Source organism: Rhinatrema bivittatum, chromosome 2 (genome assembly GCF_901001135.1).
Source record: "Rhinatrema bivittatum chromosome 2, aRhiBiv1.1, whole genome shotgun sequence".
In the NCBI taxonomy this organism is placed as follows: Eukaryota; Metazoa; Chordata; class Amphibia; order Gymnophiona; family Rhinatrematidae; genus Rhinatrema; species Rhinatrema bivittatum.
Genome location: NC_042616.1, coordinates 761730728 through 761757100, shown reverse-complemented (window position 1 = coordinate 761757100; position 26373 = coordinate 761730728). Strand labels below are relative to the sequence as shown.

Sequence of the window (26373 nt, the reverse complement as noted above, 5' to 3'; positions counted from 1 at the left end):
TTTGTTGCCAGCAAATCTGTCTCAGAGATTCTCTGCAAGTCATTGATGCCTTCCTGGCCTGTAATTATAAGCTTTGCAGGATTTACCAGTTTCCCAACTCTTCTGCATCCTTTGAATCTGTGATAGTCAGAAAGTCTCTCAAAGTTCATTCACCTCTGACAGGCCAGTAAAACAGAGGAGTCTGGGTATTCTTGGTTATCTTACTCAGACATATTCTTCAAGGGGTCCTCAGCAGAGGAGACCAGTCTCACACTTGAGTAGATGATAGGCAGCGCAGGGTAGCAGAGGCAGGTCCCAGATGTAGACTCCAAGCGCTGAAGGTGAGACAGACTGAGAGCGTTAGTACTCACTGAGTAGTAAGCTGTATTGATGAAGATCCTGGCAGGCAGAAGCAGATCAGATGCAGGCACCAGAGTAGGGAGAGCAGGCCCTCGAGAAGCGAGTACCCGGTTTCCCAAAAAGGTACCTGAAAGAGAGCAGAAGAGCCCCCGAGGAGAGGGTACCCAGGCTAGCAATGAATTACCCTGAAGGGCAGAGAGAGAGAGAGAGAGCTTCCTGTGGCAGCTGGGAAGTGGCAGAGCAGCTTAGACCGGAGGTAATCCAATCCTTGCTAACTCAGTTTTCTGGCAAATGAAGGGCAGGCTAAATACCAGGATGTGATGACGTCACTGGAGGAACTGCCCCCGAGGTTACCGCCATGACGTGCCCTAGGAGGCCCTCGGGAAATCATGGCGATCTGGGGATGCCGGAGAGAGCGGAATGAAGACGCGGCAGCAGCCATCTTCTCAAGGCTTGAGGAGAGAGAAGGAAGAAAGGTGAGGCACAGAGGTCGAAGCCATCTGAGACTGGACTCAACAGAACCCTGTATTTAAATATTGATTAGGGCAATCCTTTCTGTAGCCCTTTTTTCCAGCATTTAATGCCCTCATGCATCAATCTCTTCTAAATAAGAGGGACACAGTTTCAGGCAGACCTATTCCAGCAGAGACTCAATTAAATGCTAAATCAATTCCATTTGGAACAAGCAGGCTAGGTTGGACTCAGAGCTGGAGTTAGAGACAGCATCAGTGGTATCAGGAGGAATCTTTAGGGGAGGAGAGATTCTGGGGAGACCAAGTGGAAGGTGAGCCAGATCAGGATTTTCTGAAAGAAGGGGAACTCTTTTCATGGCAAAGGATGATGATCCTCGGATAGTCTAGTTATTTAAAAGAGAGGAATTGACTTAGGCTCTGGCAGAGTTGGACATTTAAAGAAAAAATGTGGACCAAAATCCAGAGGGTGAAGATCCTATTTTGGAGGATCTCAATCTCTCTAAGGCTTTTCCTTTTCATAGGACAGTTAGGGCCCCAGTATTTCTGGAATGGGACAATCTGGAAGCTGGTTTGAAGGTGGAGGGGTCGATAGGAAAGCTTTTATTCTTTTCTTAATGAAGCTGTGGAGCAGTTTAAATTGCCCAGGGTGGATGCCTTGGTAACAAAGAGGATGACTATTCCTCTAGAAGAAAGCATAGCACTGAAAGATGCCCAGGACTGAAGCCCATCTTAAGCGGGTTTTCGAAATGTCCGCTTAGAGTTCAGGATGGCTGTTTATAATAGTTATATGGCTAGGGCATGTGGATACTGGGTGCAACAGTTTCCGGTGGGCATTACTGAGGAAAGTGTTTCAGTAAGGGAAGTAGAAAGACTGGAAGTTGGACTTGCCTTCTTAGAATATGCTTTGTGATCTTATTCACACCTCAGCCAGAAGTATGATAGCTTCAGTATTCGCTTAGTATTTGTTTTGGATGCGCATCTGAGCAGCAGATCTTTGGTCCAAGTCACAGCTTGGGAGCCTGTCCTTCTGGGGGAAGCTTCTATTTGGGGAAGACCTGAGAAGCAGGTGAAGCATTTGGGTGAGTCGAAGTATCATAAATTGCCTGAGAACAAGCCTAAAGGAGTTTGTAATCAAATTCCCAAGAAGCTGAAATTTAGGGAGTTAAGGCACTATCAGCATGGGAAGGGTTCTTCCTAGAGGCAGCTTAGAAACAAGTGTCTGCTCTTTCATGCAGGCAAAAGTGTGCTAGGGATAGCACCATCGGCAGCTTAGTAGGGGTTAAGAATTCCCAATGAGGTCCAAAGAGTTTACGCGCCCCTTCTGCAGATCAGGGGATGGTTGTCCCAATTTTACAGAGAGTGATCCTGAATTACAAATGGGTCCTTGCCATAATAAGTTACATTTTACAATTTGCTTGTCTACTGGTCAACTTGTTCATGGTGTCCCCATGGTTTTTTGGGAAGAAAATGGGAAGCTCTAAGGTCCATGTTGGTTCACCTTCTCTACTGGGGCAGTGGTGATTACGGTATCAAAAGGAGAATGGAGTTTAGGTGGTTGTTCCATTTATTTTATGGTGCTAATTGAGGAGGGCACATTCCAGCCTATCCTATATTTGAAGAAGGTAAATACATCTTTAAAAGTGCCCCATTTCCTTATGGAGACTCTCTGCTCTGTTATTGTGTTGGTAAGAAAAGGGAGAGTGTATAATATCTCTAAGCCTTTCAGAAGCTTATCTGTATATTACAATCCAGAGGGATCATCAGAGGTTTCTCAGGTTTGTTGTGCTGGGTGGTCATTTCCAGTTTCAGGCACTTCCATTTTTGATCTAGCAACTGTTCCACAAACTTTCTTCAAGGTCATGGTGGTAGTTCTGGTGGCTCTCCAAAGGAAAGGAAAAATGGTACCTTTTTCCTCAAGATGATTGATTGATTGATTCGAGCAGAAGTGGAATGTCAATGTTCTGCTTCCAGGTGATTCAACTGCTGGAGGAACCAGGTTGGCTTGTTACTTTTCCCAAGAGCAAATATTTATCCCTCCCAAGTTTTGGAATATCTGGGTGCTCATTTCGAGACTTGAGAAGGAAAAGTGTTCCTAACAGTGGAAAGATATTCAGACTTTATGGACAGTTCTGCAAGTTCTGGAGTCCTCCAAAGGCTCCATGTGATCACTGTAGTCTGTACCATGTCATGTTCTTTATATTTGTACATCCTCACTGGCTAACTATGTGAGTTAAAACACATATCTTCTTGTGACACTACAGGTGTTTTTGTCATTTTTTGCCCTTGTGACTTTTTATATATATTGGTAAAACTCCCTGTAAGATTAAGACCAGAATTGTTGAACATTGTTCCTGTATTTGTAATAATAGACTTGAAGCTCCATTAGTGGATCATTGGCAGATGAAGGATCATTTTGTGTCTGATTTACAATTTTTTGCTTTAGAAGTTTTTTCCTTCTCCTCATGGTGGTGATTTTTCAGCATTACTGATCTGCGATGAACAACGGATCTATGAATTACGTCTGTCATCTCAGTCTGTCACAACTTCTCGACTTTCATCTAATGTTTTTGTCTGTGCAAGAATTGTGACGTCATGTCTGTTGATAAACTCTATCATTAGTTGTTTGTTTTGGCATGCAAAATTTTTGTTTGTATATATACCGCCATGTTACTTTAATTTTCTTGCTTTTAAAGCCGCTATCATGTTTCTCTAAGCTGCTGATAATAGCTTTCAAAGCAGCCTTCGAATGCTTTATTGCACACACACCCACATACATACATACCTGTTTTAATAAATTGACATTTGAAAGCAAGAAAATGAAAGTAAACATGGCAGAATATGTATAAATTAAGCATGCATACATATCCATTTTAGCAATAAAACATTCGAAGGCTGCTTTGAAAGCTATTAACAGCGGCTTAGGGAAACATGATAGCGGCTTTAAAAGCAAGAAAATGAAAGTAACATGGCGGTATATATACAAACAAAAATTTTGCATGCCAAAACAAACAACTAATGAGAGAGTTTATCAACAGACAGAAAAACATGATTATATATAGACACACCCACCCACATACATACATACCCGTTTTAATAAATTGACATTTGAAAGCAAGAAAATGAAAGTAAACATGGCAGACTATGTATGCATGCTTAATTTATACATATTCTGCCATATAGATTATATAGATATATATTTTGTCATGGTCTACCTCTGAAGTCACTCCTCAGTCGATAGTCTAACTCCACGCGGTCTGCAACTCTGACTCCTTTCTCTTTAATATCCTCTGCCGCTAGTCCTAGCAGCTCCTTTGGTTCAGACTGTCCTTGCTTCTGGCTTCCTGGCCTCTGCAAAGCCAGTCCTTCAAGCCTGGAACAGCTTGGCACACATTCCCACCAAGTTCCCCCAGGTAAAACACAAAACAGAATGTAACAGTCCTTCTTACAAAGTTCTTTTTCTAACAGTCTTTTCTTGGACAGAAAAACTCCCTTTTACACAAGGCTGCAACACCAGGCTTTCTTTGCCAAGTAACCACCCTGCTTGGGAGTTGCACAACCCACCCCAACTCCCCTCAGTTGTGCAGTAGGTAGCGGCCTTCCCAAACCAAAGAAACAGAAAATACATTGCAGCTTAACTTAAGGGAAAAGCATTCCTCACAACATTTTAAAACAACCCTTCCCCCAACAATGTCACTCTCTCTGTTTCCATGGCTGACTCAGAGGATTCCTCTGTCTGGGAGTCTATGTCCATCTCTAACTCCTTCTCTGAAGAGCTGGTCTTTTCAGACCAACTCCACCATTCAGATACACCCTCCTCCTCTATTGCCATGGGTTCAGGTATGTCTATTTCACTACTGCTTTGCACAGCTGCCTGCTCTGCCTCCTCTTGGGCCCATGGGTCAATCTGTGCCTCTGTAACCTGGGAGTTGTAGTTCTTTTTACACCCCCCAGCGCCCTCTGCTGTCTAACTCAGGTGCTGGTTCACTTCTTAGTAAACTCCGATATAAATGTATATATATATACACACACTAAACATACATACATACCTGTTTTAATAAATTGACATTTGAAAGCAAGAAAATGAAAGTAAACATGGCAGAATATGTATAAATTAAGCATGCATACATACCCATTTTAGCAATAAAGCATTCAAAGGCTGCTTTGAAAGCTATTAACAGCGGCTTAGAAAAACATGATAGTGGCTTTAAAAGCAAGAAAATGAAAGTAACATGGAGGTATATATACAAACAAAAATTTTGCATGCCAAAGCAAACAACTAATGAGAGTTTATCAACAGACATGACATCACAATTCTTGCACAGACAGAAAAACATTAGATGAAAGTCGAAGTTGTGACAGAGATGGAGATGACAGAGACTCTTTCATCACCTTGCTTTCCAGGTCGCTATGTTTTTCTAAGCTGCTGTCAAATGCTGTATTGTTAACACCAGTATGTATGAATATTTAATTTCCTAGCGTGTAGCCAGATGGACTCAGGACCAGTGGGTTATGTGCTCTTCTGCTAGCAGATGGGAGACTGAGTCAGATTTCAAAGCTGACATCACCCTAGATATACCCCTGCAGTGACCTCAGCTCTTCAGTATCTCTTTCTCCTAGCAGATACGGACACTATCCCACACACTAGAACAGTGTTAAGAATTACAGCAAAGAAGAAAAAGTTTTTACCTTAAAGAAGATCGAGCCCCACTCTCCTGGGTGATTCCTAAGGGTCTCTCTCCCAGTTGAGAATTCCTGAGGTGATTTTGATATGCCTCAGAGGTGTGCCTTGGTCCGGGAGCCAGTTCCCGGTGTGGACTTAGCCCCCAGAGTGGCTGAAAGGCAGCGGGAGCACAACCAAGCACGGCGGTGAAGGTAAAGCCCTCTCCCCCTGCAACTGGACACCGTCCTGGCACACGATCGGTAAGCGCTGAGACCAGGAAACAGAAAACTTTAAATTAAGGTCTCTGGGGCTCGGATTGCTGTACAGATTCTGTTTTTCTTTTGGCGAGGTAAAAAGGGAGCACCGATCGGGTTGAGCAGCCTGGGTTGGGCTAGGCCCCGATCCGGTGCAAGGGTCCAGACACGTGGAGATCCTTGGGGGCGCCATTTTCCCTTCTCGACTGGCGGTACATGCAGGGCAGGCTGGAAGGCCAAAGCGCTCAACTTGTGCGCATCCAATATTTATTTATTTATTTAACATTTTTCTATACCGAACTTTATGACAAGCTTCATATCAGGCCGGTTTACATCAAACTTAGGGGTTAACTTAGCAAAAAATCGTATAACAAGAAGGCCGAAGCGCAGATACAAATAACAGGGAAAATGAACTTGGAGGCTAGAGTAGCCAGGAAATAAAGGACAGAAAAAACTGGAGAATGAGCATGGATGAATATGCAATTACTGGATTGGACATTTAGTCTATTGAGCTAAATGAAAGCACTGTTGCGATGTTATGCTTGAGGGAAGGCTTGGACAAAAAGCCAAGTCTTGAGTTTTTTCCGGAAGGTAGTCAGGCAGGGTTCGAGTCTTAGATCAGTCGGCAGGTTGTTCCAGATGATGGGGCCAGCTGTGGAAAGTGCCCGTTCTCTCGTGGAGGTTAGTCGAGTAGATTTAGTTGGGGGAACTTGAAGGGTTCTTTTGTGTGCAGATCTGATGGGTCTTGCAGATGTGTATAATTTGAGTGGTAACTGAAGGTCTAAAGGAAGTTGGTTGTGTATGGATTTGTGGATAATGGTGAGTGCTTTGTGCAAAATTCTGTATTTAATAGGTAACCAGTGTAGGTTTCTAAGTATCGGGGTGATGTGAGTTCTCCGGTTAGTGTTGGTTAATATCCTGGCTGCTGAGTTCTGGAGCATCTGTAGTGGTCTAGTGGCAGAGATCGGGAGTCCTAAAAGGAGAGTATTGCAGTAGTCGGTTTTGGAGAATATCGTTGACTGAAGTACTGTTCTGAAGTCCTGGAGGTGGAGGAGGGGTTTGAGTCTTTTCATAACTTGTAACTTAAAGAAACAATCCTTCGTAATATTGTTGATTGATTTTTTTAGGTTTAAATGGTTATCAATGGTGACTCCTAAATCTCTAACTTGAGTGCTCTGAGGAATAGGGGTTGATTGATCGTGGCTGGTAGAGTGGTCGGAGGAGATGAGAAGAATTTCTGTTTTGGCTGCATTGAGGACCAGGTTCAGGCTGGTGAGTAGGTGGTTGATGGACTTGAGGCAGTTTTCCCAGAAGGAGAGCGTCTTTGGAAGGGATGCGTGTACAGCTGCGCACATAACCGAGTGCACACCGAGCGCACAACTACACGCCCAACCACGCTCATATGTACATGCCCAACTGCACTCATATCTACACGCACGCACAGTGCTCACGTGCATAGCTGCGCGTATATTGAAACGCATTACCTGTGCGTCTATATACAGAGGCAATGGCACCGGCATCCAAGAAGCTCAAAAGACATTCCCTTTGCACAGCCTGCCACATCAGAGCCGCACAGCCGGAACTAGAGTCCTGTCTGGGCCATTGTTTCGAGGAAGCCCAAGGGGTACCAAAGCCTGGTCCCTCACAGTCTGAGGATGGGTCCGGAACTACTACATACCTGGACCTATACCTGGACTACTACATACCTGGACCTATATAACTCCGAAATGGCATATCCACAAGAGGGCATTTAAGGGGCTCCTGCTCAGACTCCCCCTGGGGCTAACATGGACCCAGGAGCCTTCTCCTGGTTAGAATTTTTCCAGGGACTGCAAGCCTTCATTTAGGCGCAATCAGCCCCGGTTGCGACCCAGGTCCAACCCCAGCCAGGAGCACCTGACCCTCCCGGCCCTGCTCGGGTGCCACGAGACATACCTCGCCTCACCAAGAATGTTACTGACTGGGACCCGGACACCTCAGACGATGATGGTGCCTCACTGGAGGAAGGGAAAATCCCTCCAGACCTGGAACCTAACAGAACAATGCTTCGCATCTTCCACAGGGATGAATTACCGGCCCTGGTTTCACAGACCCTGAAGGCTTTTGGGATTCCAGGCACGGACCCTATGGCGGAACCAAAGAAGAACCCCATCTTGGTGTCCCTTCATAAGGCCTCATGCTATTTCTCAGTGATGGAAGCCAACCAGGAACTGATTGACCTGGAGTGGTATGCCCCGGAGGCAAGCTTTAAAGGAGGTCGGGCCTTGGAAGCCTTGTACCCTCTCGAACCAGCGACCAAGGATGCCTGCGTTTCCTGAAAGTGGATACCATGGTCTGTGCCATCTCGAAGTGAACCATTCCCGTGGAGGGAGGAGCGGCACTAAAAGATACTCGGGATAGACGACTAGAATCCATCCTTAAGCAAGCATTCGACGCAACAGCTATGACACTGTAGATAGCTTTCTGCTGCGTGCTGGTGGCACTTTCCTGCTTGCTCCTATCAAGAGAGGCAGATAATTCCAGAATGTATGCCGGTGAAACGATCGAATTTGCTGCAGCCTTCCTGATGGATGCAAGCTCAGACCTGGTGTGTACCTCAGCCAGAGGAGTAGCCTCGGTAGTGGTGGCCAGAAGGAAGTTATGGTTGCGGAACTGATCGGCAGACATGACTTCTAAGGCAAATCTCACAAGAATGCCCTTTGTGGGATCTCTTATTCAGAAGCGAATTAGAGAAGTTAGCCAGCACGTGGGGCGAATCCCCAGTGCCTCGGCTACCGGAAGACAGGGGTAAAAGACCCCAATGCGCCTCCCCCAGAAGAACTAGGGGCAGAGGCTCCTAACGTTTTTGACCCTACAGGAACTCATCATTCCGTGTATCTCGCCCCTCTGGAAGGTCCCAGTCCTTTCGGAACCGACAAACCAAGAGAGGAACAGGCTCGAACCGTGCTTCCCAATGAGAATGGGCCGACCCATCCACAGGAAGAGGAAATAGGGGTCTGCTTTCCCTCTTCTACCAACGATGGGTCAAAATCATGTCTGACAAATGGGTACTGAACATCATTCGAGAAGGTTACTCTCTGGAGTTTTGCAGCATCCCTCGGGACAAATTTATATCACCCTGCCACTCCCACACCAAGAGGCTTGCAGTGGAATCCACTCTGGCAAGACTACTCAGTCTGAAGGCTATAACTCTGGTACCTATGCCCCAGAAAAATACGGGGCGTTATTCCATCTATTTTATCGTTCCCAAGAAAGAAGGATCATTCTGACCCATCTTGGACCTCAACGTCATCTGTCATCTGCGGGTACTACACTTCCGCATGGAAACTCTCCGCTCCGTAATAATGGCAGTACAACCGGGAGAGTTCCTAACCTACCTTCACATCCCAGTCCATCAAGATCAGCGTTTTCTACGCTTTGCGGTACTGGGACACCATTACCAGTTCCGAGCGCAACCCTTTGGTTTAGCAACTGCTCCCAGAACATTCTCCAAAATTATGGTGGTCGTGGCAGCAACACTAATGAAGGAAGGAATCTTGGTACACCCTTACTTGGACGACTGGCTGATCAGGGCAAAGTCTTATTTATTTATTTATTTAAAGTTTTTATATACCGACATTCGTTCGCACATCACATCGGTTTACAAGGAACGTGTAACAATGTATAAGAATTACATAGAACTAATAGAACAATAATTGTAACATAATTAGAGGTGAATCAACAAGTGGAGATAATATGCAAATTCCATCAAGGCGGGTTGAAACAAGTAAAATTGGATTGATAAATGGGTGAGCATATATTAGGGGTTTAAAACCCTTAGATGGAGACATGAATGGTTGCGCAGCAGGTTATAACTGCGTTGCAGGTTAGAGCCTGCGTTGCAGGTTAGAGCCTGCGTTGCAGGTTATAGCTGCTCCTGTCCCGGCTGGCCCTCCCGCACTATCAGCGCTGACCCACCGGGGTCAGGGAGTCTGGGAACCACACCGTGTCCTGCCATCGGATGTGGTTAGTGCAGTTAGTATAGCTGTGTTTAAAAAAGGATTGGATAAGTTCTTGGAGGAGAAGTCCATTAACTGCTGCTTTATCCAAGGACCACTTGTGTAGTTGCAACATTCTACTGAAGCAGTCTGCTATTGCATTCTGAATTTCCAGCAGGTAGATGTCCTGCCCATGACCAGATCTAGATGGCTTCCTGGCAGTGGGCAAAAGAGCCTGTACCACCTTGCTTATTTTATGTAGAACATGGCCACTTGGCTGGATGTCTGAGAGGAGGTGAGAAAGCCCTCTGAGCATAGCCAGTGGTTGATTTGCAGATGATGCTCCACTGGGGTCCACAAATCTTTATGGAAGAAATATTTGATTTTTTTCATGGTACTTCCTGCTCTGGGATCCCCATTCTTTGAATCTGTTCCTCCAGCGTTTGATAGGTACATTTCTTCGCGTTGTGGTCTGTTCCCGAGTGTCTACCCTTTGAGGCCGCTGGCCACCGACCGCACGCCATCTTTTTTCAATGGCGACCAGCTTTCGGAAGTGCCGCCAATGTCCAAGGACTATGTCCATTATGGACCCGCATGATGTTTGTTTCCAATGCCTGGGGCCTTCCCATGATGTCTGGTGCCTCAGTTGTACTCGGATGATCCCCAAAGGCTGGCGAGCTCACCTGGACAAGATGGAGCATTTGTTCGGTTCCCAGCAGTCTGCTCCATCGACTCCAGTCCTGGGGACATCGAGCGAAGGGGATCGATCTGACTCTGGATGCTCACCCTCACTTCCCCGCCGTGATGACAAAGGCGGGGGGGGGGGGGGAGATCGCCCCTCACTGGTGTCGGGCCATTCCAAGGCCTCAGGATAGTCTTCCTTGGGGCTGGTGAAGGACTGGGCCGAGCACCGAGGGAAGCACCAGCACCGAAGGTTATTGACTCATAGTGCGGGCATTGATACCGGAGGGGCACCAGCTCCGGCTGAGCCCCCTCCGAAGTGGTTCCGGGGCGAGGAGGCCACGTCCTCTTCCAGATCCAAGAGCCCAGGGCGTTCCCCACTGATTTCGGTGTTGGGTACCGAACCTCTAAAGACCTCGTGGAGGCCCCAGTTACGCCCTGCCTGCCTTCTCCATTGGTACTTACTACGCTCGCATTTCGGGAGGAGTTGGACTGCGTGGTCCAGTAAGCAGTGCTCAGTGCTCTCCAGGGCCTCCAGCAGCCGCCAGAGCCAGCGCCCTCAATGTTGGCGCCCTTGCTGGAGAGGTTGGACGTGCTGCTCTGTGTCTTACAGACGCAGCCGGTGCCTGGAGGCCCTCTGGCACCCCGTCCGCCACAGTTTCTTCCCTTCGTTACTAACACGATTCCAGGTTCCTCGGAGGAGGAGCATGTGAATCCGCACCTGCCACCATGGGAAATTCTGTCTCTGCCTGACCCCTCTCGGGCCAATGGAATCCGGCACCCCGGATTCCATTGGTGCCCTCGAGGCCCCCATGGCCAATATCGGGGCCCTCTGAGCGGCCATAAATGCCTGTGCCCCGGGTCCCAGGGTTTGACCTCCCTCCTCGACCCTGGCAAGTGGTGAGGAGGAGACCCCGTATGACCCATGGGGTGATGCTTCCTCCAAGTTCTCCTCGGATGCATCTGATCTTCTGTTGGAGCCCTTGCCTCCAGATGAGAGGTGCCGCTTGCCCCCTGGAGGATTTATCTTTCGCCAGTTTTGTTCGGGCGATGGCGGAGATCGTAACCTTCCAATTTTTATCGGAAGAGGACGCCTGCCATAAAATGTTGGAGGTGGAATTTGTGGATGTCTCTAAGGAAGTGGTGGCTGTTCCAGTACATGAGGTTCTCCTAGAGCTCCTCTACCGATTATGGGAACACTCGGACTCCGTGGCTCCAGTGAACTGGAAGACTGATACCATTTATTTAGTGCCACAGGCCCTCTGCTTCTAGAAGAGTCAGCACCCCCACCAATCAGTGATGGTAGAGTCTGCTCAGAAAAAGGCCAAGAGGTTTCGCACTCATTCACTCTGCCCCTCCGGGAAAAGATTAAAGAGCCTTGGGGGCTCTGGGCTGCAAGGTCTTCCAGGGAGCTATGCTCATTGCGTGAATAGCGGCATATCAGTTGTACATGAAACCAGTACAACTGCAACCTCTGGAAGCAGGACCAGGAGCCCTTGAAAGTCTCCTACAGCAGTTGAGAAGGCTTGGAGTCTATTGTCAAGAGATTTGAGGCCAGCAAGCACGAAATGCGAGCGTCCTACGATATATTTGAGACGGAGGCTAGGGTATCGGCAGCCGGCATTAGTGCCCGGCAGTGGGCTTGGCTTTAGGCCTCCGACCTCTGCCCTGAGGCCCAGGAGAAGCTGGCTTACCTCCCCTGTACAGGGGAATATCTGTTTGGAGATAAGATCCGCGACGCAGTGGCCCAGCTGAAGGATCACCATGAGACCCTGCGTCAATTGTCCGCCAGCACCTCGGACCCTTTCTCAGTGACCCGCAGGAGGTTCGGCTGGCGCAGCCTGCTCTAATCCTGAGTGATGAGGTCGGGAAAGGTGCCCAAACGTATGGGTTCCTGGACAGACAGGTCTTGCAAGATCGGAAACCAAACCTGTCATGACCAATGCAGGGCGATCAGGATCATGGAGCCCCCCCGTCCTGCCGAAGTTTCATGAGGGTCTTGCCTACGAGTGGCATCGGAAGATACACGTACAGGAGACCCACACTCTAGGATTGAGCGAAGGCGTCCACGGCTCGTTCCCTGTCCTCCCTATAGAGGAAATAGAAGCAACTCACTTTGCATCTTGAAGAAACTTACTGGTTGATTTATTTAGGCCCTTGAGTCAGGTTTGTTAAAGAATTGCAGAGTGAAGGAATTAATTTATTTTAGAAAAATGTAGCTGGGTTTAGTTAGACCATTTCAGTTTTTAAATACACAAATCTGCCTCCACAGCATCCCCAGACTCAACTAACCTGGTGTGCAAACCAAGGATATTCTGCACAGCAGTCTAGAGCACTGCTACTGAATCATGGGCCAGCTTAGTAAACTGCCTTTTAACGGCTGTATCAAATATTGTTGAATCCGAATAACTTCTACAAGTCTTGACAAATTTTTCCTTACATTGGAGCCAGCAGGAACCATCTCTACCCCCTTCCCCAAAGTTGAAGATTTTGGGGGGTGGTTTTGTCAGTCTACCATCTGAGGTAGACTGACAAAACCACCATTTTTTATTTATTTATTTATTTGTTTGTTTGTTTGTTTATTTATTTTAAGGGGCCAAGTTTGCTATGGCTGGTTTCCCATTCTGTGTCTATGTGGGGGGACCAGCTTAATAAATCAGGCCCTTAATGTGCCATTACTTGACTTGTTGCTGTAGCCCCATTTCTCTCTCTCCCTGTCCTCTCCCTCTCTCCCCCCCCCCCCCCCCCCCCCCCCGGGTGTCATCAAACTTCCATAGTGGTCTCTGTATGAGTATCGTGAGACTGAGACCAGCTTGGAAGTTTGTGAACTGTACGGCTCAAAGTGCAACCTAATGTTGGATAAATGGAAGGTTTTCTGGGAGCTTGCCACAGCAGGACATTCAGGGTAAGAAAGGTCCTGGCACTACTGGATAGTTTCTAGTCAACAAGTGACTTGACACCTGGGATTTGTTGAGCTCAACTCTTAAAGATGTTATGTTCTTGCTTTGGTTAAAGATATATACTTTCTCCCAGGACAAGCAGGATTGTAGTCCTCACATGTGGGTGACATCATCAGGATGGAGCCCAGTCAAGGAACACTTTTGTCAAAGTTTCTAGAACTTTGATTGGCACACTGAGCATGCCCCTAACCCTGCATCCAGCAGGGTCCCCCTTCAGTCTCTTTTTTTTTTTTTCCCCGCGCAGCAGTAGCCTCGCGGATCTTTGGGGCTCTGTGAGAATTTCTCACAACTTTTCCTCACGGAAACTAACTTTAGAGATTTAAAACCTTTACCCCATCCCGGGGTCCCCCATCGACTGCCGATACCTGTTGATGCCGGTAAGTTTACCTCGTCCCTCGCGGTTGGTTCCTGGCGGTGTTTTCATTGGTGTCCGGCCACCAACCGCGCGCTGCCCATATTTTTAAAAAAAATTATGGCAACCGGGTTCCGTAAGTGCCCTGAGTGCCTGAGGACGATGTCCATTACGGACCCTCACAACGTGTGTGTTTTATGTTTAGGCCCCGCTCACGACGTCCAACAGTGCACTAACTGTGCCCAAATGATGCCAAAAGGCCGCAGGGGCTGCTTGGAAAAGATGGAGCTTCTTTTTAAGCGAGTATCTCCATCTACTGCAGCTAAAGCAACACAGAGTCGCAAATCCTCAATGACTCCGTCTCCATTGAAGTCTCAGCGACATCGAGTCATCGATAACCTTCCTTCACCATCCTCTGTACGTTCAAAGGCATCGACGTCATCTTCCGTGGTGCCGGAAAAGATCCAGACAGAGCATCGAGATAAGCACCGTCACAGTCATCGACGAGACATTTCTGCCGATGCCTCCACCAGCAAGCCATTGGCATCGACGGAACCACCGACGAAGAAGTCCTGGGGAGAAGGGGCCCCACCCCCTTCTGGACCCGGGACATAGAGGCGTTCCCCACCGGCACCGGTGCTGGAAGCCGAGACTCCACTAATACATGTGGACCCTCCGGCAACGCCTTCTGAGCCTCCATCTCCAATAGCTGTGCCAGCGTCTAGGGCGGAATTGGACAGGATAGTCCAAGAGGCAGTTCTCCAGGCACTTTGAGGGTTCCAGGTTCCAGTCTCCACTGGCACCCATGCCGGCACCCAATCCGATGCCTACCATGCTGGCTCCGCTGCTTGACCGTCTCAATGTCCTAATCGGTGCTTTGCCATCGGCACTGCTTCCTGCCATGCCATCGGCACCACCGACACCGATACTGATTCCATTATCCTCGGATGAGGAACAGAATTTACTGATGCCGGAGCCTGTTCCAGGACCATTGGGGCTCCTGCCACCCTGACGTCCATCGAAAGCATTGATGTCTTCACTGCCTCCATTGTTGCCACCTCCAGATATAGCCGGATTTGGACCAATATCTCCATCTAAACACCCTCAAGGTGCTGGAGATGCACCTTATGATCCCTGGGGTGATGATTCTTCCGACACTCAAGACTCTGATGAAATCCTATCAGAGCCTTCACCCCCAGAAGAATGCCGCCACTCCCCTCCTGAAGATCTTACATTTGCTAACTTCATCAAGGAGATGTCTGAAACCATCCCTTTTAAGTTACATTGTGCCAGGCACAAAATGCTAGAGGTGTTACAGTTTGTCAATGCCCCTAAAGAGGTTATGGCAGTTCCAATTTATGAGGTGCTCCTTGATCTGCTCCAATGCAACTGGGAACACCCAGGCACAGTGCCACCAGTAAATAGAAAAACTGATGCCACCTACTTAGTCCAGTCAGCTTTGGGGTTTCAAAAAAGCCAACTCCCCCCACCAGTCTGTTGTTGTTGAGTCTGCTCAGAAAAAGTTCAAAAGATCTCGCCCTCATACTTCTGCCCCTCCAGCTAAAGAACAAAAATCCTTGGATGCTTTGGACGCAGAGTCTTCCATGGCTCCATGCTGATGGCACGGATAGCAGCTTATCAGCTTTATATGACTCAATACTCCAGGAATATTTGGAAAAAAAGTCCAGGAATTCTTTGAAAGCTACCGGATGAGTATCAAGAAGGCTTTAACTTTATCCTTCAGAAAGGACTCAATGCTGGAAAGCATGAAGGTAAGGGCAACATATGATGTTTTTGACACTGCCTCAAGAGTATCGGCAGCAGGTATAAGCGCCAGGTGTTGGGCATGGTTCAAATCATCTGATGTACACAGGAGGTCCAAGAGAGGCTATCAGACCTTCCATGTACCGGGGACAATTTGTTTGGCAACAAAATTCAGGAGACAGTTACACAATTTAAAAGACCATCATGACATCTTTCGTCAGCTCTCCTCTCTTCCCTCGAAATTCCCAGCTACAACCAAGAGATCTTTTATATGTGGTCCTAGAAACTTTTCCTATAAACCACGTCTGTACTTTCCTCCTCCGTCCCGTGCTCGGCAGACTAGACCTCCCCAGAGAGGCCAGCCTCAAAAACCAGGGCTCCAAAAGCCCAACCAGCCCTGCAGTCTGATCCAGCATCGGGATTTTGACTCCTTTCTACAGAGCAGAAGCCAACCTCCAATTTCCACAACCATTCCTGTAGGAGGCCACTTGTGCCTTTTCCATAACATATGGCGCACAATTACTACGGACCAATGGGTCCTGTCTGTGGTCAACCAGAGTTACCATCTAAACTTTCTCACCCCGAACACTCCTTGCCCAGCGGTATCTTCAATCAATCACTCTCCGCTTCTCAAGACAGAGCTCTTGACTCTTCTGCACTCCAACGCCGTGTAACCAGTGCCTCGACTGCAGTGGGGTCAGGGGTTCTACTCTAGGTATTTTCTAATACCAAAAAAATCAGGAGGCATTTGTCCTATTCTAGACCTAAGTGCCCTAAACAAGCATCTCTGCAGAGAAAAGTTCAGAATGGTAACCCTGGGCACCATGCTTCTTCTCTTACAACAGGGAGATTGGCTCTGCTCTCTAGATCTCCAGGAGGCTTATGCACACATTGCCATATGCCCTCTTCATCGGAAATATCTCAGGTTCGTAGTAGGCCACAATCATTACCAGTACCGGGTATTTACGAAATGCCTTGCAATCATCGCAGCTCATCTCTGACAGAACGACGTTCACGTTTATCCATATCTAGACGATTGGCTCATCAGAGGCACATCCCGGCAGAAAGTGCTCCACTCCCTCCATTTCACCATCAGCCTACTACAATCCTTAGGATTCCTAATCAATTACCCCAAATCACATCTGTCTCCTTCATGCACCCTTTCGTTCATAGGAGCAGATCTAAACACTATCCAGGCCAAAGCGTTCCTCCCAAACGACCGAGCACTCTCATTATCAACCTTGGCCAAAGCAGTGCAGACTCGTCACACAACCACAGCTCATCATCTGCTAACCTTCTTGGGTCACATGGCGTCTACAGTTCATGTCACCCCAATGGCTCGACTAGCCATGAGGATAACACAGTGGACTTTAAAGTCCCAGTGGTCCCAGTCAAATCAACCCATGTCTCACATTATCCATGTCACCAGCCAGCTTCGTCTCTCACTAGCTTGGTGGACTAGGGAGTCCAATCTTCAGACAGGACTACCCTTCCATTCTCCAGAACCTCAAATTATTCTAACCACAGATGCATCCAATCTGGGTTGGGGAGCCCATGTCAACAATCTCCAAACCCAGGGAACCTGATCCAAACAGGAAGCAAAGCACCAAATAAATTTCCTGGAGCTTCGGGGATTCGATATGCCCTATTTACCTTTCGGGATTGCCTTTCCAACAAGGTAATCTTAATTCAAACAGACAACCAGGTAGCGATGTGGTACCTCAACAAGCAAGGGGGCACAGGCTCCTTCCTTCTGTGCCAGGAGGCGGCACAGATCTGGGCCTGGGCTCTCGCCCACTCCATGCTACTAAGCGACATACCTGGCAGGCGTGGACAATGTGATAGCGGACCATCTCAGCCGGACCTTTCATCCCCACGAATGGTCCCTGGACCCCACTGTAGCAAACAAACATTTTCACCAGTGGGGCCGCCCACACACAGACCTCTTTACATCAGTTCACAATCGCAAAGTAGACAACTTCTGCACTCTACACCGCAGCCACCACACACCACCACGAGATGCTTTCACCCACTCATGGTCAACGGGTCTTCTATATGCCTATCCTCCACTTCCACTCATCAGCAAGACTCTCGTGAAGTTACGGCAGGACAGGGGTGCAATGATCCTCATAGCCCCTCACTGGCCACGTCAGGTTTGGTTCCCCATCCTCCAAGACCTCTCAGTCCAGCAACAAATTCGCCTGGGCACAGATCCAACCCTGATAACGCAGATGGTTGTTGCGTCATCCGAATCTTCACGCCCTGTCTCTGACAGCATGGATGTTGAAAGATTGATCCTGCAATCTCTCAACCTTTCTGACAGTGTGTCCCAGGTCCTCGTAGCTTCACGAAAGTCTTTTTCTAGGAGATCGTATTGTTCCAAATGGAAAAGATTCTCCACTTGGTGCACCACTAAGGAAATTGATCCTTTTTACTGCCCCATTCCAAAGTTCCTGGACTACCTCTGTTATCTCTCGGAAGCTGGCCTGCAAACTTCCTCCATCCATGTACATATCGGCGCCATTTCAGCTTTCCCCAAAGGTATAGGAGATGCCTCGATCTCAGTGCACCCCCTGTTTGGGCGCTTTATGAGAGGATTACTACAACTGAAGCCTCCATTACGTCCTCCAGTTCCAATGTGGGATCTTAATGTTGTTCTAGCACGGCTCATGCGACCGCCATTCGAGCCCCTGTGAGCTTCGACACCTCACTTGGAAGTGATTTTTCTAGTTGCTATAACATCGGCTCCAGAGTCAGTGAACTACAGGCACTGGTAACATACCAACCTTATACCAGATTCCTTCAAGATCGTGTGGAACTCCGCACACACCCTAAATTCTTGCCAAAAGTAATATCAGATTTCCACTTAAATCAGTCAATAATACTTCCTACCTTTTTCCCAAAGCCTCACTCATAACCGGGTGAGCGGGCTCTACATTCCTTGGACTGTAAACGTGCTTTTGCTTTCTATTTGGACCGCACTGCAGCCCATAGGAAATCTACCCAACTGTTTGTCTTCTTCGATAAAAACAAATTGGGAGCTTTGGTGGGCAAGCAGACCCTGTCCACCTGGCTGGCGGAATGTATCTCCTTTTGCTACCAACAAGCAGGCCTTACGCTACAAGAACACGTGAGAGCGTATTCAGTAAGAGCTATGGCAACGTCAGTAGCACATCTCCATTCTGTACCTCTTGCTGACATCTACAAAGTTTCAACATGGAATTCTCTTCATACTTTTGCAGCTCATTATTGTCTCGACAAGACTGGCAAACAAGATTCCATCTTCGGTCAGTCGGTCTTGCGTAATTTGTTTCCAGTTTAATAACCCAACTTCCTTCCAGTGACCCACTTTGAAATTCAGACTGCCCTTCTAACCAAAACCACCCCAGTTGTTGTGCCTGTTGCACGTCATTGGGTGATTTTGGCCTATTATATTCAGGCATCCTGTAGTTTGCTACTCACCCACATGTGAGGACTACCATCCTGCTTGTCCTAGGAGAAAGCAGAGTTGCTTACTTGTAACAGGTGTTCTCCCAGGACAGCAGGATGTTAGTCCTCACGAAACCCGCCCGCCACCCCGCGGAGTTGGGTTCGCTTACGTTTTCTTATTTTATTTTTCGCTCGTACTTTTTACTACAAACAAGACTGAAGGGAGACCCCTGCTGGATGCAGAGTTAAGGGCATGCTCAGTATGCCAGTCAAAGTTCTAGAAACTTTGACAAAAATGTTGCGTGATTGGGCTCCATCCTGATGATGTCACCCACATGTGAGGACTAATATCCTGCTGTCCTGGGAGAGCACCTGTTACAGGTAAGCAACTCTGCTTTTTTTTTTTTTTTTAGCCACTGAATAGACTTTAGTGATTTGCATCCTGTTTTCTTGATTATTTTCAAAAGTTGATATATATATATATATTTTTAAAAACAGATGAAGTAGTAGCACCTGTTGCCAGGCCCTTAAGGAGGACGAGGAATTCAGAAAAGGCTGCTGAGAATCCTGAGAACGGGGATGTTGAAGTCCGCCGAAGTTGCAGAATTAGGCGTAGCCGTTATAGTACCACAAATCAGTCTGTTTTGTTTGATAAACTCATAACAAAGTAAGTGTTCTTATCATGGACCGACAAATGGAAAGTTTTTTATATCATTGTAGTTACTTTTAATATATTTTTATGCAGTTTGTGGTAGTGTACATAACACCCCAAGTTCCTTCATTTCTTTTCATATCATTGAATTATGTCCTGGAGTCTTTGTAACCAGTAAATTTATGAAGTGAACTGTTATTACAACCATAGCTCATCTTTCCATCTTAACTTCAATAAGGATGACTGGGGACATACAAAAATTAGCTAAATAGTTCACAATATCAACATATCTGTATTGTTGCTTTTGGTTTTATTCCCAAGGCTCTAACCCCTTTTGGGATTTTTCTTTACACTTCCTCTTTAAATATCTTCTTCCCTGTCTGCTTTCCATTTCAGGCTGTTTCTGTACTTTATTGTAGTCTCTAGTGATGCTTAGGATTCTGATGAAGTTCAGCAAATCAGACTGCAAGTTTATTTAGTTTTGTACTAGAGAGAGTGGCTTAAGCAGATAAATCTTTAAGAAATATGTCCTTATCACTTCAAGTTATGCATTAGTAATCAGTAACTTATTATTTAGTATTCAGAATATAATTGGAATTTACCACCTCTGGATGGTCTTACTTTAGACCATGATGTATTTTCATATAAGGCAAAAGTCTGATCCTGTCCAATAAAGGCTTTGTTACTTATCTATATTTTTAGCAGATTTGGTACCTTATGAATAATAATTCTATGCTTATCTGTAATCCTTCTCAAAAAGTTCTGATGGCTGCAAAGATCATCTGGTTTGAACTAGCTATATGATCAGTCCAGTGTGCTGACTCTAATTGAAAAGGTTATTACAGTTCACATCATTAAACATGTTGCCTATACTGCTTTAATCTATCTATAATCATTCCTTGCTGAAAACCTGGGTAAGAAAGTGGGTGGGGGTAGTTGTCTTTTCCTTCTCCCATGATGGGTGTACCATCTTATAGAAACATAGAAATGACGGCAGAAGAAGACCAAATGGCCCATCCAGTCTGCCCAGCAAGCTTCACACATTTTTTCTCTCATACTTATCTATTTCTCTTAGCTCTTGGTTCTATTTCCCTTCCTCCCCCACCATTAATGTAGAGAGCAGTGATGGAGCTGCATCCAAGTGAAATATCTAGCTTGATTAGTTAGGGGTAGTAGGGGTAGTAACCGCCGCAATAAGCAAGCTACACCCATGCTCATCTGTTTTTTCCCAGACTATGTTATACAGCCCTTATTGGTTGTTTTTCTTCTCCCCTGCCGTTGAAGCAGAGAACTATGCTGGATATGCATTGAAAGTGAAGTATCAGGCACATTTGGTTTGGGGTAGTAACCGCCGTAACAAGCCAGCTACTCCCCGCTTTGTGAGTGCGAACCCTTTTTTTTCTTCTCCCCTGTTGTTGAAGCGGAGAGCTCTGCTGGATGTGTGAAGTATCAGTTTTTCTTCTCCCCTGCCGTTGAAGCAGAGAACTATGCTGGATATGCATTGAAAGTGAAGTATCAGGCACATTTGGTTTGGGGTAGTAACCGCCGTAACAAGCCAGCTACTCCCCGCTTTGTGAGTGCGAACCCTTTTTTTTCTTCTCCCCTGCCGTTGAAGCGGAGAGCTCTGCTGGATGTGTGAAGTATCAGTTTTTCTTCTCCCCTGCCGTTGAAGCAGAGAACTATGCTGGATATGCATTGAAAGTGAAGTATCAGGCTTATTTGGTTTGGGGCAGTAACCGCCGTAACAAGCCAGCTACTCCCGTCTTTGTGAGTGCAAATCCTTTTTTCCACATTTCCTCTTGCTGTTGAAACTTAGAGCGATGTTGGAGTCACAGTATCCATGTGTATGTTTATTGAATAAAGGTATTGTCTCCAGGCAGTAGCCATCATTCTGGCGAGTCTCCCACACTTCATTGGCGGCCTCTTGACTTTATGGATCCACAGTGTTTATCCCACGCCCCTTTGAAGTCCTTCACAGTTCTGGTCTTCACCACTTCCTCCGGAAGGGCATTCCAGGCATCCACCACCCTCTCCGTGAAGAAATACTTCCTGACATTGGTTCTGAATCTTCCTCCCTGGAGCTTCAAATAGTGACCCCTGGTTCTGCTGATTTTTTTCTTATGGTAAAGGTTTGTCGTTGCCTTTGGATCATTAAAACCTTTCAAGTATCTGAAAGTCTGTATCATATCACCTCTGCTCCTCCTTTCCTCCAGGGTGTACATATTTAGATTCTTCAATCTCTCCTCGTACGTCATCCGATGAAGATCCTCCACCTTCCTGGTCGCCCTTCTCTGTACCGCTTCCATCTTGTCTTTGTCTTTTTGTAGATATGGTCTCCAGAACTGAACACAGTACTCCAGGTGAGGCCTCACCAAGGACCTGTACAAGGGAATAATCACTTCCCTTTTCTTACTCGATATTCCTCTCTCTATGCAGCCCAGCATTCTTCTGGCTTTTGCTATCGCCTTGTCGCATTGTTTCGCAGACTTCATATCATTAGACACTATCACCCCAAGGTCCCTCTCCTGCTCCGTGCACATCAGCCTTTCCCCCCCCATCGAATACAGTTCATTCGGATTTCCACTCCCCATATGCATGACTTTGCACTTCTTGGCATTGAATCTCAGCTGCCATATCTTCGACCACTCTTCCAGTTTCCTTAGATCCCGTCTCATTCTCTCCACTCCTTCCGGCGTGTCACTCTGTTGCAGATCTTAGTGTCATCCGCAAAAAGACAAACCTTACCTTCTATCCCGTCCGCAATGTCGCTCACAAAGATATTGAACAGGACCGGTCCCAACACCGATCCTTGCGGTACACCACTTAAAACCGCTCTCTCTTCAGAGAAGGTTCCATTTACCATCACACATTGTCTTCTGTCCGTCAACCAATTTGCAATCCAGGTCACCACCTCGGCACTCACTCCTAAGCTTCTCGTTTTATTCACCAGTCTCCTGTGCGGAACCGTATCAAAAGCTTTGCTGAAATCCAAGTATATGATATTGAGTGCTCTTCCTTGATCCAATTCCTTGGTTACCCAGTCAAAAAAGTCAATCAGATTTGTTTGACAGGATCTTCCCCTGGTGAATCCATGTTGCCTCTGGTCCATCAATTCTCCGGACTGTAGATAGTTCACTATTCTCTCTTTCAGCAGTGACTCCATTACTTTTCCCACCACCGAAGTGAGGCTAACCGGTCTGTAGTTGCCGGCCTCCTCCCTGTTCCCACTCTTGTGAAGCGGGACCACCACCGCTCTTCTCCAATCACTCGGCACCACTCCCGTTTCTAGGGATCTATTGAACAGGTCACACAGCGGACCCGCCAGAACATCTCTGAGCTCCCTCAATATCCTTGGATGAATCCCATCAGGCCCCATGGCTTTGTCCACTTTCAGGTTCTTTAGCTCTTCCCACACATTTTCTACTGTAAAAGGATTTTCATCTATTCCACTTCCCTCCAGTTTCTTGTTGTGTAGAGATGGTCCTTCTCCAGGGTCTTCTTTAGTGAACACAGAGCTGAAGTATTCGTTTAATATTTCTGCCATTTCTTCGTCTCTCTCCACACATTGATCATTACCACCTTTCAATTTCACTATACCACTTTGGACCTTTCTCTTTTCGCTGATGTATCTGAAAAATGTTTTGTCACCATTTTTTATCTCCTTGGCAATCCTCTCTTCCGCTTGACTTTTTGCCAACTTGATTAATTTCTTTGTCTCCCTCAGTTGAATCAAATATTCCTCTTTGTGTTCCTCCCTTTGGGATCTTTTATATTTCTTGAATGCTGTTCTTTTAGCTTTAATTTTGTTAGCCACCTCCTTTGAGAACCAGATAGGTTTCAATTTTCTTTTGCTTTTCTTTATATTTCTAACATATAGAGTAGTTGCCTTGGTGATTGCTCGTTTTAGATTGGTCCACTGCTGCTCCACATCTCTCTCGTTCTTCCATCCTTTTAGTTCTTCCTCCAGGTACTTTCCCATTTCCTCAAAGTCCGTGTTTTTGAACTGTAAAACTCTGGTCTTTGTGGTTCTTTTCCCTATTCTTTTAGTGATATTAAACCATACCGTTTGATGATCACTGGTGCTGAGGTGGGTGCCCACCTGGACATCTGAGACATTATCTCCATTAGTGAGCACTAAGTCGAGTATAGTTCCTTCTCTCGTGGGTTTCAATACTATTTGTTTGAACAAAGATACTTGCATGGCATCCACTATCGCTCTACTATTTTTAGTTTCTGCAGATGGGATTTTCCAGTCTACATCTGGCATATTAAAGTCACCCACGATCACCACTTCTCCCTTCTTACCTATCTTATGGATGTCTTCAACCAGATCTCTGTCCAGCTCTTCCTTTTGGTTTGGAGGCCTGTAAACCACTCCAATATAAATGGATGCTCCGTCATCTTTTTTTAGGTCGACCCATATTGCTTCTTCCTTGCCCCAACTTCCTTCTTAAATGCGTGAAGGGCAGTTACTTTCCACCTTGAATCAATAGCAGTCCTGCAGAAACTATTCTTGGTAGACAAACAGAACAAAGATCAGGCCCACAAGTAGGGTGATGTTAGTTGATTGCATTAAGATGGAAAAGCTCTCTGAGCTCAGAAAAACTAAAAAGGTTTTCCCTGTGTCTGCTGGTGTTCTGCTTAGCCACTGCTACTGGTCTTTTTTGCCTTTTGTTTAGGCAAAAGGACACTTTTTATGCTTGCCTGTCAGCTGCTCATTGAAAATTTTCTGCTTCAAGTTAGCTATTTTAATCCCTATTGTAATAGTTTTTGTTGCTAAAAAAACAAGTGTTCAAACTTCTGGTCTCCATTAAGTATGACCTAGCCTTGCCTTTGTTCACAATGCCAGAAGTTAAACTGGGCTTTAAAAGATGCCCTGCTTTTCATATCAGATAACCTTGTTGGTGTAACATTACTGTTGGCTGCTTTAGAGCGACCCATGATATTCTAACTGCACGTCTTGTGCTAGAATGTTGCTCAAAGCAAGAAAGGTTGAGAAATTACATTGTTCTTTTTTTTTTCTCCCAGGACAAGCAGGATAGTAGTCCTCACATATGGGTGACATCATCAGATGGAGCCTTGACACGGAATACTTTTGTCAAAGTTTCTGGAACTTTGACTGGCACACTGAGCATGCCCAGCATGCCACCAACCCTGTAGCCACCAGGGGTCCCCCTTCAGTCTCTTTTTTTTCTGCACAGCAGTTGCCTTGTGGTTTAGGAGCTCTGTGAGAAATTTCTCACAACTTTCCTCACAGAAATATTTGAAGTTTAACTTCTTTAAAAATCCCTCATCGGGGTCCCCATCGCACTCCGTTGCCTCTGACGCTTGGTAAGTGTTTTTTCCATACTTGCAGTGAGTTCCCGGCGGCTTTCCAACTCTGTGCCAGACGGTGACTGACCGTGATCCTGCCATTTTTCAGCATGGTGACTGGGTTTAGGAAATGCCCCGAGTGTTCGAGGACCATGTCCATAACGGACCCACATAATGTTTGCATTTTGTGCTTAGGCCCCTTACACGATGTCCGTCGATGCCCCAGTTGCGCACAAATAACCCCCAAAGGCCATTGCACTCGTCTGGACAAAATGGAACATTTATTTGCTTCAAAACATTCTGCCCCATCGACACCAGTTCAAGCGCCACCGACCGGAGAGGGTCCATCAACCTCAGAGACGCCCCGCCAGGAACATCGTGGAGCAGGTGACCGTCCATCACAGACACCATCGAAGACATTGGTGTCATTGTCTTCGGTGCTGGAGAAGGACCGGACCGAGCACCGGCACAGATACTGCAGCGGCATGGAGCCACTTGCGAAGAGGGCCCAGGGAGAGGAGCCCCCATCCTCCTCTGGACCCAGGACCCCTAGGCGTTCCTCACCGGTGCCGGGCATCGAGCCTCCACGGGCCCCCATGGAAGCTCCGGTGTCACCTAACCTGCCTGCTACCCCAGTTGCTGTGCCATCCGTGCCGGCATTTAGGGAGGAATTGGACCATGCCCCCCTGTCTGTTCAGGTACCACATTGCAACTTGGTTGTCTGTTTGAATCAAGACAACTTTGTTGGAGAGGCAGTCCTGGAATGCATAAAGGGCTTACTGCATCACCCGAAGCTCCAGAAAGTTGATCTGAGAGGCTGCTTCAGCTGTTGTCCAAGTCCCTTGAGTTTGAAGGCCTTGGACATGGGCTCCCAACCTAGGTTGGAGGCTCCCGTAGTTAAGGTCACCTGCGGAGCTGGTGGCTGGAAAGGAAGATCCATTTGTAAGTTGGCTTTGTGTCCACCAGGCATGGGTCAGATGAAGCTGGCTGGTTATGTGGACCAGGGACGAAAGCGGTTGAGTAGCTTGTTGCTACTGAGCTTTTAGAGTCCATTGTGTCACTCTCATGGCGAGGCATGCCATTAGGGTGACGTGGTCATGCCATTAGGGTGACGTGGCATGCCATTAGGGTGACGTGGTCAAAAAGGCAGTGCTGAATGCTGTACGAGGCTTCCAATCGCCGCTGGCACCAGCCTCGGAGCCCGGCTCCCTTGATGTTCACACCGCTCCTCGAGCACCTCAATACTCTCATCGGTGCCTTGCCGACTCAACCTATGCCACCGGACATGCTGGCACCAAGTCGTCCACAGAGGCCTCAGCAGGTCCGGGTTCCTTGGAGTAGGAAGAATTGATTCCCGGCCAGATCCTCCATGGGAACCACCAATGCCGGAGCCCATGCCAGGGCCATTCGGGCTATCTGTGCCCAAGCGCACCTCATCTGCTCCGGTGACCTCGATGCCAGCACCAATTCCATTGATGCCAGTGCCACATCCATTGATGCTTTCCCGCCCTCTCGGCTT

At 47.1% G+C, this 26373-nt stretch overlaps 1 protein-coding gene across 1 annotated transcript in view; it reads left to right on the top strand.

Annotated features, from left to right (window-relative positions):
• Window positions 1–26373, top strand: part of ATAD2 (ATPase family AAA domain containing 2) — a 471993-nt gene that overhangs the window by 52621 nt on the left and 392999 nt on the right. Inside the window, exon 4 of the mRNA XM_029591972.1 lies at window positions 19388–19556. Coding sequence (XP_029447832.1) covers window positions 19388–19556 — 169 coding nt within the window. The remainder of the gene's footprint in view (window positions 1–19387; window positions 19557–26373) is intronic.